Source organism: Canis aureus, chromosome 24 (assembly GCF_053574225.1).
Source record: "Canis aureus isolate CA01 chromosome 24, VMU_Caureus_v.1.0, whole genome shotgun sequence".
Lineage (NCBI taxonomy): Eukaryota > Metazoa > Chordata > Mammalia > Carnivora > Canidae > Canis > Canis aureus.
In genome coordinates this window covers 5,697,651-5,710,476 of record NC_135634.1, presented here as the reverse complement: position 1 = coordinate 5,710,476, position 12,826 = coordinate 5,697,651, and the positions used below count along the sequence as shown (strand labels likewise).

General features: G+C 39.0%; 1 protein-coding gene across 8 annotated transcripts in view; it reads right to left on the bottom strand.

Moving 5' to 3' along the window:
* Positions 1–12,826, bottom strand: part of DCLK1 (doublecortin like kinase 1) — a 341,902-nt gene that overhangs the window by 15,760 nt on the left and 313,316 nt on the right. For 5 of the 8 annotated variants that reach the window (XM_077868080.1, XM_077868084.1, XM_077868081.1 and 2 more), the window contains one exon: positions 8,825–8,938. In XM_077868080.1, coding sequence (XP_077724206.1) covers positions 8,825–8,938 — 114 coding nt within the window. Of the gene's footprint in view, positions 1–3,288; positions 3,363–8,824; positions 8,939–12,826 lie in introns of all 8 variants that reach the window. The other 3 variants (XM_077868083.1, XM_077868082.1, XM_077868087.1) reach the window with 1 other exon arrangement.

The window sequence follows — 12,826 nt, the reverse complement described above, 5'->3', positions numbered from 1 at the left end:
AAGCATTTAACTGACCCCATTCTTTTTATCATAGCCGAGCATGACAACATTTAATAGCCTTGCAAAGACTGCGCACGACTGCCACCGCTCTGCCTCATTACTCACTGTTTCAGGATGGTGCTTGAATCCAATATGCACATTTTAATCCCATCATGCCTGGGAACTCAACCACTCTTTTGTCCTGGCTCATCTCCGCATTTTATCTTATTTAGCATTTTTAGCTTCTGTCTTGTGATATTTGTTTTATTTAATTGGGTTACTCCATTCTGCCTGTTGCCTCATTCTGCGTACAGAAGATGCAGGATTCTTCTCCGTGTGCCATAGCACCTGCCACAGGGACAGCTTCACTTGGGAGAGGCACAGGATATGTGTGACCACATCCCCTTTGGATAAGGATGCATCTTCAGCGGGGGGAGAATGTAATGGGATGTAAGTGCGTTCCAGTGGCTCGCAGTAAAGCCACGAGGGAGTGGAATGGCCCAGGCAGCTCACTCCTGGGGGAGTGTCCCCTCTGGACTCAAAGTGACAGGAGCCAGGTCTCCTGGAATAATAAGCCAAGCAGGAGGCTACTCCCCTAGCTACAGCCTGAGAGGAACTCTCTGTTAAGAGGCAAGAGAATGAAGGAGAAAGAGGGAAATGGGCCCCCACCATTTCTCCACCAACACCATAAAGCCTATTAAAGAGGGACATGACAATTCTGGGCACCCTGAAGAGATGCTTTTTCCAGCCTATGGCTGAAGTGAGCTGCTTTACAAAAAGCAACCACAACTCTCAAGTGATCTGCTCAGAGTAGTGAAAACAGCCATGAGCACTTGTAAACACAACAATTGGGATCGGGGATATTTGCCTGTAATGATTGTTTATGTTGGAAGTTGGCTGCCACCACAGTTAGACAAATGCTCCCACTTCCGTGGAGATAAAAGGCAAGCATTTGCAATCAGGGAGGAGAGTGTGTTCGTTCTGAGGCTAAATGGCATTATAAAACTTCCTAATTAAGCATATATGCCGATGAGTTTTTAGCATCCGTTCTCCAATTTAACTTTACGTACTGGGTGTGCTGTTTACTACAACATTAACTATAAACATTGTTGTTACTGCCCCCAGCTGGAAAACAGAGCAGTTTATGTGTGGAAGAAAAAAGAGATTATCTCCCATCTGCTCCTGCCCATTATTCAGGAACTTGTCATTTTGTCTGCTGATGGGAACCATCACTAGGATTTTAGTCAAATGGCCTTTTTATACTTGGCTACGTTTATTAATTATTGTGTTTACTTGGCATTTTGCTCCCACCCTTAATCCCACAAATTTAGCAATGTAATTGTCTGCAGCTCTCTTTTTGAAATTAGATTTAATTTATGTGCAATTTTTGTTAAACGGATACGCACAACTGTAATTAGACATATTTGATGCATATTTTTAATTGTATATCAACTTTACTCATATATATTTGACTACTATGCCTGAGGTTAGGGGGCATACAATAACAACAACAAAAAAAAGGGCGGAGCATGGTGTGATTCGATTTATACAAAGTACAAAACCAGGCAAAGCTAATTAACGTTGATAGAGTCTGGGTCAGGGTTTACCCTTGGGCCTATGTGACCCTCCTGGAAGGGCCCTGAGGTCAGGAGGGGATCTCTGGAGGTGCTAGAAATGTTCTGTGCCCGATCTGATCTGCGGGCTCCTTACAGGGGTGTGTTCCATTCGTGAGAATTCATTGAGACGTGCATTCGTGATAGCTGCACCCTTCTGAATGCAGATTATTTTTCAGTGCAAAGTAAAAGACGGATGGACCATTTCTTACATTAAAAAGCCAAAAGAAGAGTCTGCATAAAGGCAAATCACGATTAATCCCTCCTCCAAAAAGGTTAAAAATAAAACAAAGGTCTTGTTATGCTTATAAAGTTAATTTACTTAAGTAAATAAAAAGGTTCTGTTGCACCACCTGCATGCTTATCAGTCTAGAAGATACAAACAGGCTTCTGTGTAAAACTGATTGTAAAACATTTCACTTAAGTTTAGAAGTTTTCTGGCTTTAAATAGACTTGGAAATTATCATGATTTTAATATATTGAATAATTTGTCAAAGTGTGCCCTTTACTGCTTCCTTAAGTCCTTTGTTTTGAGTATAGAAATAAAAATTAGGAATAATTAATTGGGGGTTAAAATTATGTATTACATATATGTATATGTATACATATATATATACACACACACACATATATATATATACACTTCTCTTTTTGTAAAATTTAGTAGGCCAATCTATGAAAAAAAATCAGGTAGCTACCACATAACTGCAGTGAGGCTTCATCATTTGGGGGAAACAAATATCAAAACCAAGGAAATTTTTCTGAGCAAACACGAAGATGTGGAGCTTTACCAGGAGATCATTTCAGAAACATTAACATGGAGGAGAAAAGTTCCCTGGGACTTCTCAGAGTAAATTTTTCAAATCATCAAAAACCATCCTGCCTGTGGATAACTTTAAGAGACACAAACAATGCCCCTTGAAGAAAATGCCAGGGCAGTTGACTAGAATAGAAAATGATTGGATAGAATTCTTAACCCAGTTAAAAAAAAATCGATACCTCCCATACACAGTCCCTTTTGCTTCTGCAGATAAGCCAGCTAAGTAATCTGACAGTTACAAAATACTGTAAAATAAATTCATGCAATAGCTAGTACATAAAGGGATTTCCGGGGGGAGGGAGGTAACAATAAAACGAAAACAAAACAAAACAAAAAGGTGGAGAATTTGAAAACACAAGCTTACCAACACACACAATGCATTCTATAGCTCATTGTACTTGGAGGAGCTTCTATTGCTAACGTGTAAATGCATTGTTTCATCCATCTAGTAAGGTCAAGGTTGGGCTTGATGACTTTAAAATGACAGTATATACTTCTATAGAACATACGCGAAGGCACTATTGTTCTTCCATTTGTTAAGGGACAGAAGAGCACCAGAAATCATTGTTTTAATTAGCAACATCAGGAAAAGGCTTTGGCATTAATGCTAAATATACTGTCCTTTTAACTGTAAGGAAAATTGATACTGAGCATGTGCAATGGAAAGAAAGCTGGCAAATGTCAGTGTGAATAATGGGTGAAAAAAAGGAATGAGGGGGTGTGGCATCTCAATCAAGATTAAAATGAAACTGATAAAGCAGCATATGGACTGGATAACAAATCAAAAGCATGTTTATCCACTGAAGGAACTGGTTAATGGAGACTGCCAGCACGTTGCCATGGAAACACTGACTGTTGAGCTGCACCATCTCATACCTTATCCAATACATTCCTGGTTGTTGGTAGTAGTCCAAAGACCCTGATCTCTTGATGGTAAACCCGTGGTCCAGCTGAGCAGAGAGAAATGGGGGCAACTCAGTGGATCGACATTGTGCTAGAGAATTACGACTCCAGACCAAGCTGTTCTTCATTGACTATATATTGAGATATAGTTACGATGCCTCTTCTGTAGGGTGACTAGCTAATATCCTAAATCTGCACATTGAAAATAAAAAGGCAAGAAAAGACACTAATCCCTCATGAATATCTCGGAGGCCAATTTGTTAGAATAGATCTAATTTGTCAGACAAGGTTTTGAATGCACATTTAATAATGTCCTCTCAATTTCAAAAGATATAAACACCTCTTCATATGCCATAGAATGGAAAATGCTTTACAATTAAATAAAGTACTGAAATCAGTTTTAGCCACCTAAGAGAAAGCAGATTGGACTCCCTCCTCCCCATCCTACCCCATCAGGCTTAAATTTGAGGGCTTCATAAATATGAAATAAAAGATGAAAAGAACCCTCACAAGTCACAGCAGTTTGGATTTCTTTCTTTAAGAGTTAATCTTCAAAAGCAGAGCTACTCTTAAAGGTGAATCTTAATTACATTTCTGAACTAAAAAGATATAAAACAGTCAGTAAGTTTTCTCCCTGAAAATATAGAAAATAAAAGGAAAGAGTTTTCACTGTATATTAAAAATACATATGTACAGTTAAGTGCTTATGATTAACAAAAGGTACAATAAATAGAAGACAGGGTAAGTTCTCAAAGTTGTTCATCCTGGAATAAGATGTTAGCCTTTGGCTACCTAGGAATGAAAGATTCAGTCCCCAAATTGGAAAACAGTAATCATGCTATATGCCCACTCCCCCGATTCCGCCCATGAAAGGATGCAACTTGCATGCTTTTCTTTAGAGAGACGCTCATGAGTGCTTTCAAGTGTGGTACTGGTGCCCTGCTGACAGTTCCTACTTCTGAATTCACAAAGGCACTGCAAATACATGCCATGCCGGCGAACCAGGCATTCAAACTAAAAACTGTTTGGAGGATTTGGTGTTCTGATTACAAACTAGGCTATCCTAGTGTTCACGGAACAGCAATGTGAGATTTTAATCCTAAAGGGAAAAAAAAGTGCATTTCGTTTCATTTAGGGGAAAAAAAAAATCCAAGTATCCTTGCTGTTAGGGAGTCATATGAAGTCCCACGCTTCTGTTTCAGTCCTTGGAGTTGGCTACTTAGTAACTAGTCCTCTGTTGCCATCTACAGGCAAAGTGTCCCATAACAGGACACACGGGGATGTGCTAGTGCTACTGGCTTTCATGTACAACTCAGCTTCCCAGAATCACAGTTATTTGCACACCGATTAGTATGGATTTGTTCAATTAGACTAAAGTGCTCTATTTGCATGAGCAAAATGCAAAAGAAGAACTTTAAAGCATTAGGAAAATTATCAGTTAAAATAATAAACAGAATTAAATGAGGAAAAATAAATTGGAACTGACATCTTAGTCATCGGTTCTTCATCAAGCTGAGCAAATCTAATAACGCCTCCCTCCCTCCCTCAGCTCCCAAGAAGTCCACCGTTAAAATGTCATCTCTAATTCCATTTTATGTCTATAAATTGCATTTTAATAACCTTTTGTTTCCCTTTCTCTGTTCTGTTTTGCCTGTGTGTGTGTGTGTGTGTGTGTGTGTGTGTGCGCGGGCACACGCGCGTTTATCCCCCAACTACTGCAAAAGGTAGTAAAGGGACAATGGAGTCTTTCTGAGAGGCAGTGTTGCAGTTCCAAGGACTGCAGTGGGCTCCCACCTAATCATGTTGCCTGACCTCAGTGTCGGAACACCCTTTCTCCTTTTAGAAGGGCTGGATGATCCTGGTGAGCCTCCTACTGGTAATTACTCTCCTGGCCAACTGGAGGACCTCTTGCAACCTTAATACAAAGTTATCATTTGTCCTTTCTTTGGTCTTAATGATGTAGGGCGTGGAAAGCAGAGAAGGAAAAAATGACAACAGAAACAAAGAACACTGAGCTTCAGAACCGTGAGCGCAGGCTAAGAGACGCTCATGTCACATATTACTTCTGTGACGAGATCCTGCTTGTTATGACAGTATGCTCTATTTCCTCTGTCACTCTAGGAAAGAAGTGCCATGAATTCCTTTCTAAGCATTGCTGATCTCCAGTGGGTAGTTAGGTTTCTAACTAAGGAAGGAGAAGTGCCAGCTATAGGCTAATGATTTAATTGTTGATTTCCTGAAAAATACAAGCTGATTAACACAACAGTCTTAATAGTAGAATTTTTCATTTTAAAGGGTATATATAATTTCCAACCAATCAGTTGGAAATACAGAGGCAGTTTAAAATACAATGCATTATTTTACAGCCTCTGGGGAGAGCATGCATGTCCATGGGAAAAAATTCTGTTTGAATGAAATTTATGCTGCAGTCAGTTTTTTCTACATCAATAGAAGCCATTACAAAATTATATTAATTATAAAGGAATTTTTCCTTAAGGTGAATTAATAATTATATTGCATTATTAAATTGTCAAATGGTGTTTACAGAATGTACCATCTATAAAGGAAATTCTTTCTACCTACTGCTCATATTCTGTCTCACAGCAGAATATCATTCTTTTGCAGGAAAACCTTCATTTGAATTGGAATACAGTTGGCTCTGGGACAATGAGAGGGTTAGGAATGCTGACCTCCAGCACAGTCGAAAATCCATGTATAACTTTGACTCCCGCCAAACTGAACTACTGAGAGCCTACTGCTAGCTGGAGGAAGCCTTATTGATAACATAAACAATCGATTAACACATATTTTGGATAAGTATTACATACTGTATAAATAAAGCACACTGGAGAAAAGAACATGTCATTAAGAAAATCATAAGAGAAAATACACTCGAGTCTTGTATGTACTTATTTTTTAAAAATCCACATCTAAGTGGACCTGTGCAGTTCAAGCTGGTGTTGCTCAAGGGTCAACTGTCATGTAATCATTTAATCATTTAATGCCAGGGTTCCCTCCTCTTGTGATAGTCCCCTGAGACTTAGTCTTTGGCCTTTAAAAATGAGAAAACTGGTGTGGAGTATAAATTGACTTATCCAATGCTATTCTGAAAGTTAGTCATGAAAGCAGCCAAACTGGCCAACTTTTAATCTCCAGCCCTGTCCTGCCACTGGTGACCTCTCCCAGGTTCTAATGGAGGGTGTGCATATTTATGAGAGAAAAGCATTCTGGAGAGGATGCATAAATGCGTAATCATGGCAGGCCAGATTCTCCTGATACAACCCGTGAAATTTATAGTTGCGCTCTCTTTAATGCTTGAAATACTAGCGATACTAATGTGAATTGTGCTTTAGAGTGGACAGACACTTTTCCAGATATTTCTCCAAATAGTTAATTATTTTGAGTCTGAGTTAATTTGATATTTTTCTTTATCTTTGTAGTGAATAAAGAAGATTCAATAAGCACACAACTAATGTGTAACTCAGCCATACACAGTCCATTTCACAATTTATAAGTATATTGCTAGTTTGTACAGTTTCCATGGAAACATGTTAGTGATGAACCGAGAAACCAACATGGAATTGTATTCAGGATAGTCCAATCATGATATTCAGTGGGGAAAAATCGGTAGACCTTGATCTTCAAATACTAGTTGGGGTTTTCTGAGATCTACTTAGATAAAGTTTTAATAAACTCAGATGGATTAGGTTTTGAAACTTATCCCAGTTTGATTAAAGTAGGATTTCTTCTCAAATCTGTGTTGTCTATCCATTGGAAAAAATTGCCCTGAAGTTCTTGCCCTTAATCATTATAAGACTCCCAGAATACTGTGAACAAACCATTATTGAGCAACCAAGGCAAACTTAACCAAAGACCAATTAAAATAAAAGACCAAGAATAACGAAAATAAAAACAAAATGACAAAGGTGGAAAAGCACCCTTTCTAGCAGCTGTAAGCCCTCAGCAGAAGCAGGAAAGCAGTCTTTTTCATGGAAAAGCGTGCTGGCAGTCCATTCCAAAAGAAAATTGTGGAACTGAACATTTTGGAATAGACATATCTTGAATGAATGATGAAAACAGAGTAGAGAAGGTCAGGTTTAGTTGAGAATCACCATAAGATTGTTAATTCCAAAAAATTACTGGCTGAATATTAGCTGATAACAAAGAACACTGACATCTATAAAGACATGGACAATGTACTTCTACACTGCATTTCCTTAGAACAAACTAAAGAGAGAGGGCGAAAAGAACAACTGGCAGTTTAAAACCCTCAGCAGCACTGAGTAGCATCTGAAAGAGTCTACATTCTATTCAACACCGTGAGTGGGCTCATGAGCCAGTTATTCACTCATAACTCATGTTGAAAGGGTTCAGTCAAAAAACATGAAATGCAAACAGTACAAGAAAGTGTATATACATTTGTACCACCTGCAAATTCTGGAAGCTCATATCAAATAGTTAGTAACCCAGATCTGGGATGAATTGTATCAAATATGTCACTTATTTGTCTTTCATTTATCTGGAGCTCTAGTACAACCAAAAAAAGAAAAAAAAAAAGGAAAAGAGAATAAAACACCCGAAGAAGTGGTGAAACATTCAGTATTGCTCATGAGCATAAGGTACTGTTTCGCAGCATATATACTTTTTAAAATTCGATACTGCAGTGTCTAAGTTCTTTCTTGAGAAAAGAAAAACAGCTCAAGCGATTCCACATTGAATATGCTGTTAAAATTTACATACTCTAAAAAAAGAGGAAATTATTAAAAACTCAAGTAATCGGGGACTTGAATATATTTACTCTAGAATATGACACCAGGAAGTATAAGGTTTCATTATTTCTCTGCCCAATTTAATCTTTGCCTAGAGCTGCTATCAAATTGCATATAGTGTATGTCTGCATGTATAGAACAGAAAAAAAAATTCCTTGTGCAGCCACATCAGTAAAATGGTAAATGGAAAAAGACTTTCAACTTCAAAAACAGGAATTTCTAAGGAGCAAGACACCATTATTTCTTTGGGTGTTCACAACAACTCAATTTCGCTGAAAATCTTACTGTGCAAGCCTTCTGCTATGTTTTGGCTTTCATATGGGTCTTGTACAAAGATCTATAGTGTTCCGATCTCTCTCTGCGGTGTTGTCTCTCTAGCTTCCCTCTTCTTCCAGGCCTTGGCAAAAGGACACTATGAACTCTTTTTCTCAGAGCCCCAAAGTTTGCATTGGCACAGAGTCCACTGTGGGGGAGGTTTACTGCTTTAAAAAATAAATCATGAAATTAATATATACTGCAAGACACCCTGGAGGTGTTGGATAATGATGCGATTCCTAGGGAAATGTTCAGCAAAAACACATAATACATATAAGCCCCAAACCTCCCCCAGTGCATTAGATGGTTGAGCTGTCTAAAGAAATGACCCATTCTGCTGTCTCTGGGTGGAATCTCCTGAGTAATGCCTGTCTCTTAGGTGGATTGCTTTTAAAAAGTTATAGGTGGATATTTCAGATGCTTACTGCTATGACAGAAACTCCGGCTGCTGTGCTATTCGGCTTGGGGCCTGTGTTGAAATGCTTCTTTATCTTTCCAGCTACTGACAGCTGATGTTCATTTTCTGGGAGGCCGTCATCCTAGAAAAGAAAAAAGAAAGAAAAGAAAAGAAATGAAAAAAAGGAGAAAAAGAAAAAAATGAGGTAAATGGAAAATGAAGCCAAGATCTAGTTACAAGTGGTGATCTTAGAACTCCTAAGATTACAGAAATAAAGTAACCAATGTCTTCTCATTAAACATTGTTGTTGAAAGTATTGCTCTGAGGTCTCATTCGTTTCCACATCTGCCCTTAAATTAATTTGCTGTATCATCTGACCCCCAGAGTTCTGTTCCTAAATAAAAGTTTTTATTTCTGGTGTTGGTTTCTAATAAAATTGATCTCAGCCATGGCTCTAGGGACATATGTCAAAGGGCAAGTTAAATCTGAAAAACCAAAAAAAAAAAAAAAATCATAAACATCATCTTCTTTTTCTTTTCTGAGCCAAGAGTTTTATCCTCTTAGCCCATCATTCAGACCCCAAAACGAGGAATCTGACAGTCCTGGAGTCATGCGAGGGCCCGTAAATAAACTCTGTCTGGTTCCACTGTTACTCAATTGACCATTCTATAATCCCAGACAACCTTCCAGGCAAAAAGTTCTTCCTTAAGTTTTAAATCCTCCTTACTGCCTTCAAGTCATCTGTGATTCTGACATACTTCATACTGAGGCTTATTTTAACGAATGCTTCTGCTCTCTGCCGGAGCTGTCTATGATGGAAGCTAGTCAGGCTGCTCCCCTTTGCTAAATACCGTTAGATAACAATAACCAGAGCCGTAACTATGTGCCACCACTTACTAGCTCATGTTGAAAAGGCTGCCCGATCCATGAAGACAGAGTACATTTTGTTCACTACAGAACCCTCAGCACAGTGCTTTGGCACACGGTAGATGCTTAATACATATTTGTGGAATAAATGAATGAAGGGATAATAAAGTGTTTGTTACTATCTGTTAAAACCCAAATTCCTGGCAAGACTTCAACGCCATTCATCATTTTCCTTCTCTCTTTCCTTTCCATCATTTTGCATGTTATTTCTTGGCTCCACACAGGAAAATAAATTGCTACTTCCCTCGCATTACATGCTTACTCTTTTACATAATCTAGGCTTTCCTTCTTTCAGCATTTGGCTATTCATTTATTCAGTCACTATTGACTGCATGTTTATAGTGGACCAGGTACTATATCAAGAGGTGGGGAAAGATGGCAAGCAAAACTAGGCATGGGCTTTGCTCTTATAGGCCTGTGGCCTCTCTTGTTCTTCAAAACATGGGTCTAAATCACCTGTTCCAAAACATTTTTTCCTCTACTAAGTGTAATTCATTATAATGGTTCTTCTGTAAACTCTTAATACTTTTTCATTTTATACATATATATATATCTGCATTATTTACATTCTTTTTGGTGTTAGGTGATTCTATATATATATATAGCTTATATATGTGAATTCATAGAGAGAGTTTAGAGTTTTATATATACAGAGACAGACATAGATATAACATATCTATATCTATATATACATAATATATTATCTACTCTGAACTCTTGCCTTTGGCACCACATCTTCCACATTTTCTGTAATCCTTAATATAAGCACTTGGTTCAGCACCCTGCTCACACAAATATCAATTTGCGATATTCTTGGACTGACTTATTAATGACTAGAAGAATCCACTATTATGCTTATTAAGTCACATCTGAAATCAAATCTGGAGGAAGGATGCTTTCCATTGATTGCAGAGAGAATTCAAAAACTTCTTAAAAATCTGCATTGTAAAAAGACTCAGAAATAAAGTGAAGGATGGGACGCCTGAGTAGCTCACTGGTTGAGCATCTGCCTTCAGCTCAGGGCATGATCCCGGAGTCCTAGGATCGAGACCCACATCGGGCTTTCTTCAGGAAGTCTGCTTTTCCTTCTGCCTATGCTCTGCCCCTCTCTCTGTCTCTCATGAGTAAATAAATCTAAGAAAGAAAGAGAAAGAAAGAAAGAAAGAAAGAAAGAAAGAAAGAAAGAAAGAAAGAAAGAAAAGAAAAGAAAAGAAAGAAAGAAAGAAAGAAAGAAAGAAAGAAAGAAAGAAAGAAAGAAAGAAAGAAAGAAAGAAAGAAAGAAAGGAGAAGGTCAGTTAGGTTATCAGTGGGATCATACTTGGGGAAGGGACATACACAGGGACATATGAAGTACTTACTCTGTCCCGGGCTATGTCGAGGATGGCAGGGATAAGAGAAAAAAGGTCCCTGCCCACAAGAACCTTGTAGGCTAATTGAGAGACAAAGTATGTACACAATATCAAATAATAAAGCAGATCAACAAGATAAGAAAGAGCTGTCATAAGGCATGTAACCTCATGGCTCAGCTAGAAACATGGAAGGAGTTCAGAGGACAGGACATATCTTCAGTTGTGAACACAGCAGACTTCATGAGGAAGATGGAATCCAGCCTGGTCTTCAATGATGAGGAGCAACTGACGCTTAAGAGCGGAGGGAATGGATGTTTTGGTGTACGGATATGAACAAGTGGGGAACCTCAAGGCCTGTTTGCCAAACAATGAGTTAACCAGTTTATCTATAGTTAAGAGTATGTGGGAGAATAATGATGGAGAACACTGAGAAAAACAGGAAAAAACTGGCCACAAAGGACCAGAGATAGAAACCTTAGTCTCCACTTGGAATAAAACCAATGCTTTTTAATAAGAGGGGTGTAAGGGTAGGAAGGGTGGAAGACTAACTACCCTCGCTCAGAAAGAATTAGAATTATGCAATCTGGAACTTTAAACACAAGGGTGAATTCAGTGGTATATGTGAACTGCTTTTTTAATGGTGGACGAAACAATAGGCCTCTGGAATCTGAGTTAGAGTTCTGAGAGCATTTGAACATTTGATGAGGGATGATACATGCATTTACTGAGAGTCTTCCAAGTATTAGTGTCATGTATCTGACACAGATTGGAGCTCTGCCTGAGGGAAAAGAAGCAGCCTAATACAGGGGTTCCCCATTGGGCCTCACCCCCAAGATTATGCATATATGTGTAATTATGTCTTAATAGAGTTCCAGGCTAGCACAGGCAAAGTGATTTGTTTGAGTTTTAGCTTATAAACAAATTAGAAAAACAAAACTGGGAAGTAGGTTGAAGGAAGGGTTTTCTCTTTAGGACAAAAACATCTTGGGCGTATCTATAGTCTCAGGATCAGAAGCTGCTGAAAAGGATGAGCTGGAAGACACAAGACTGGAGCTAATCAGAGTGAAGGGCAGGGATGGAAGGGAAATGAGGCAGTTCACCCTAGGGAGGTGCAGGTTCACCCGGGGCAAGATGAAGTAAGGAAAGAAAGGGTGAGGCCCGAGGAGTTTGAGGGTAGAGGGGAGCAAAGATAAAAGAGAAAGGCAGGGAAAGAAAGATGACCCAAGTGTTAACTGCTATGTGGCTCTCAGCGAGTGACTTACATATACGAGCCCCTTAATCCTCAGATTATCCTCTATGTTATGCATTACTAGGACCATTTTGAGGATGAGCAACCTGAGACTCAGCAAGGCTGAGTAATTTGCTCAAAGTCACACAGCTAGAAAGTGGTTGAGTCGGACGGGGACTGAACCAGATCTGAAAGTATTCTTTCCACAGCACCACCCTGCATCCATCCAGGGCATTCATTAGCATGGCATCAGTTACAAAAGGGCTCCCTCGGGTTAAATCATAGGATTCCATGAGTCCTCTCTCTCATGATAAAGGTGGGACAATGCTAAGGAGAAAGAAAGATTGAATTAGGGGCTGAAAAAAAAACAGAGAATATCCATGCAGGCCTCAGTGGAGCATGGGGAGCATTTGCATAGAGGGCAGTAAAAGGATCCTGAACACTTCAGGGGTCCAGGGGAATGTGGTTGACTTTTATGTCAAGGCGAGACTGGTTGTCTATTCATCTAGGATGTGGCAATGTGACC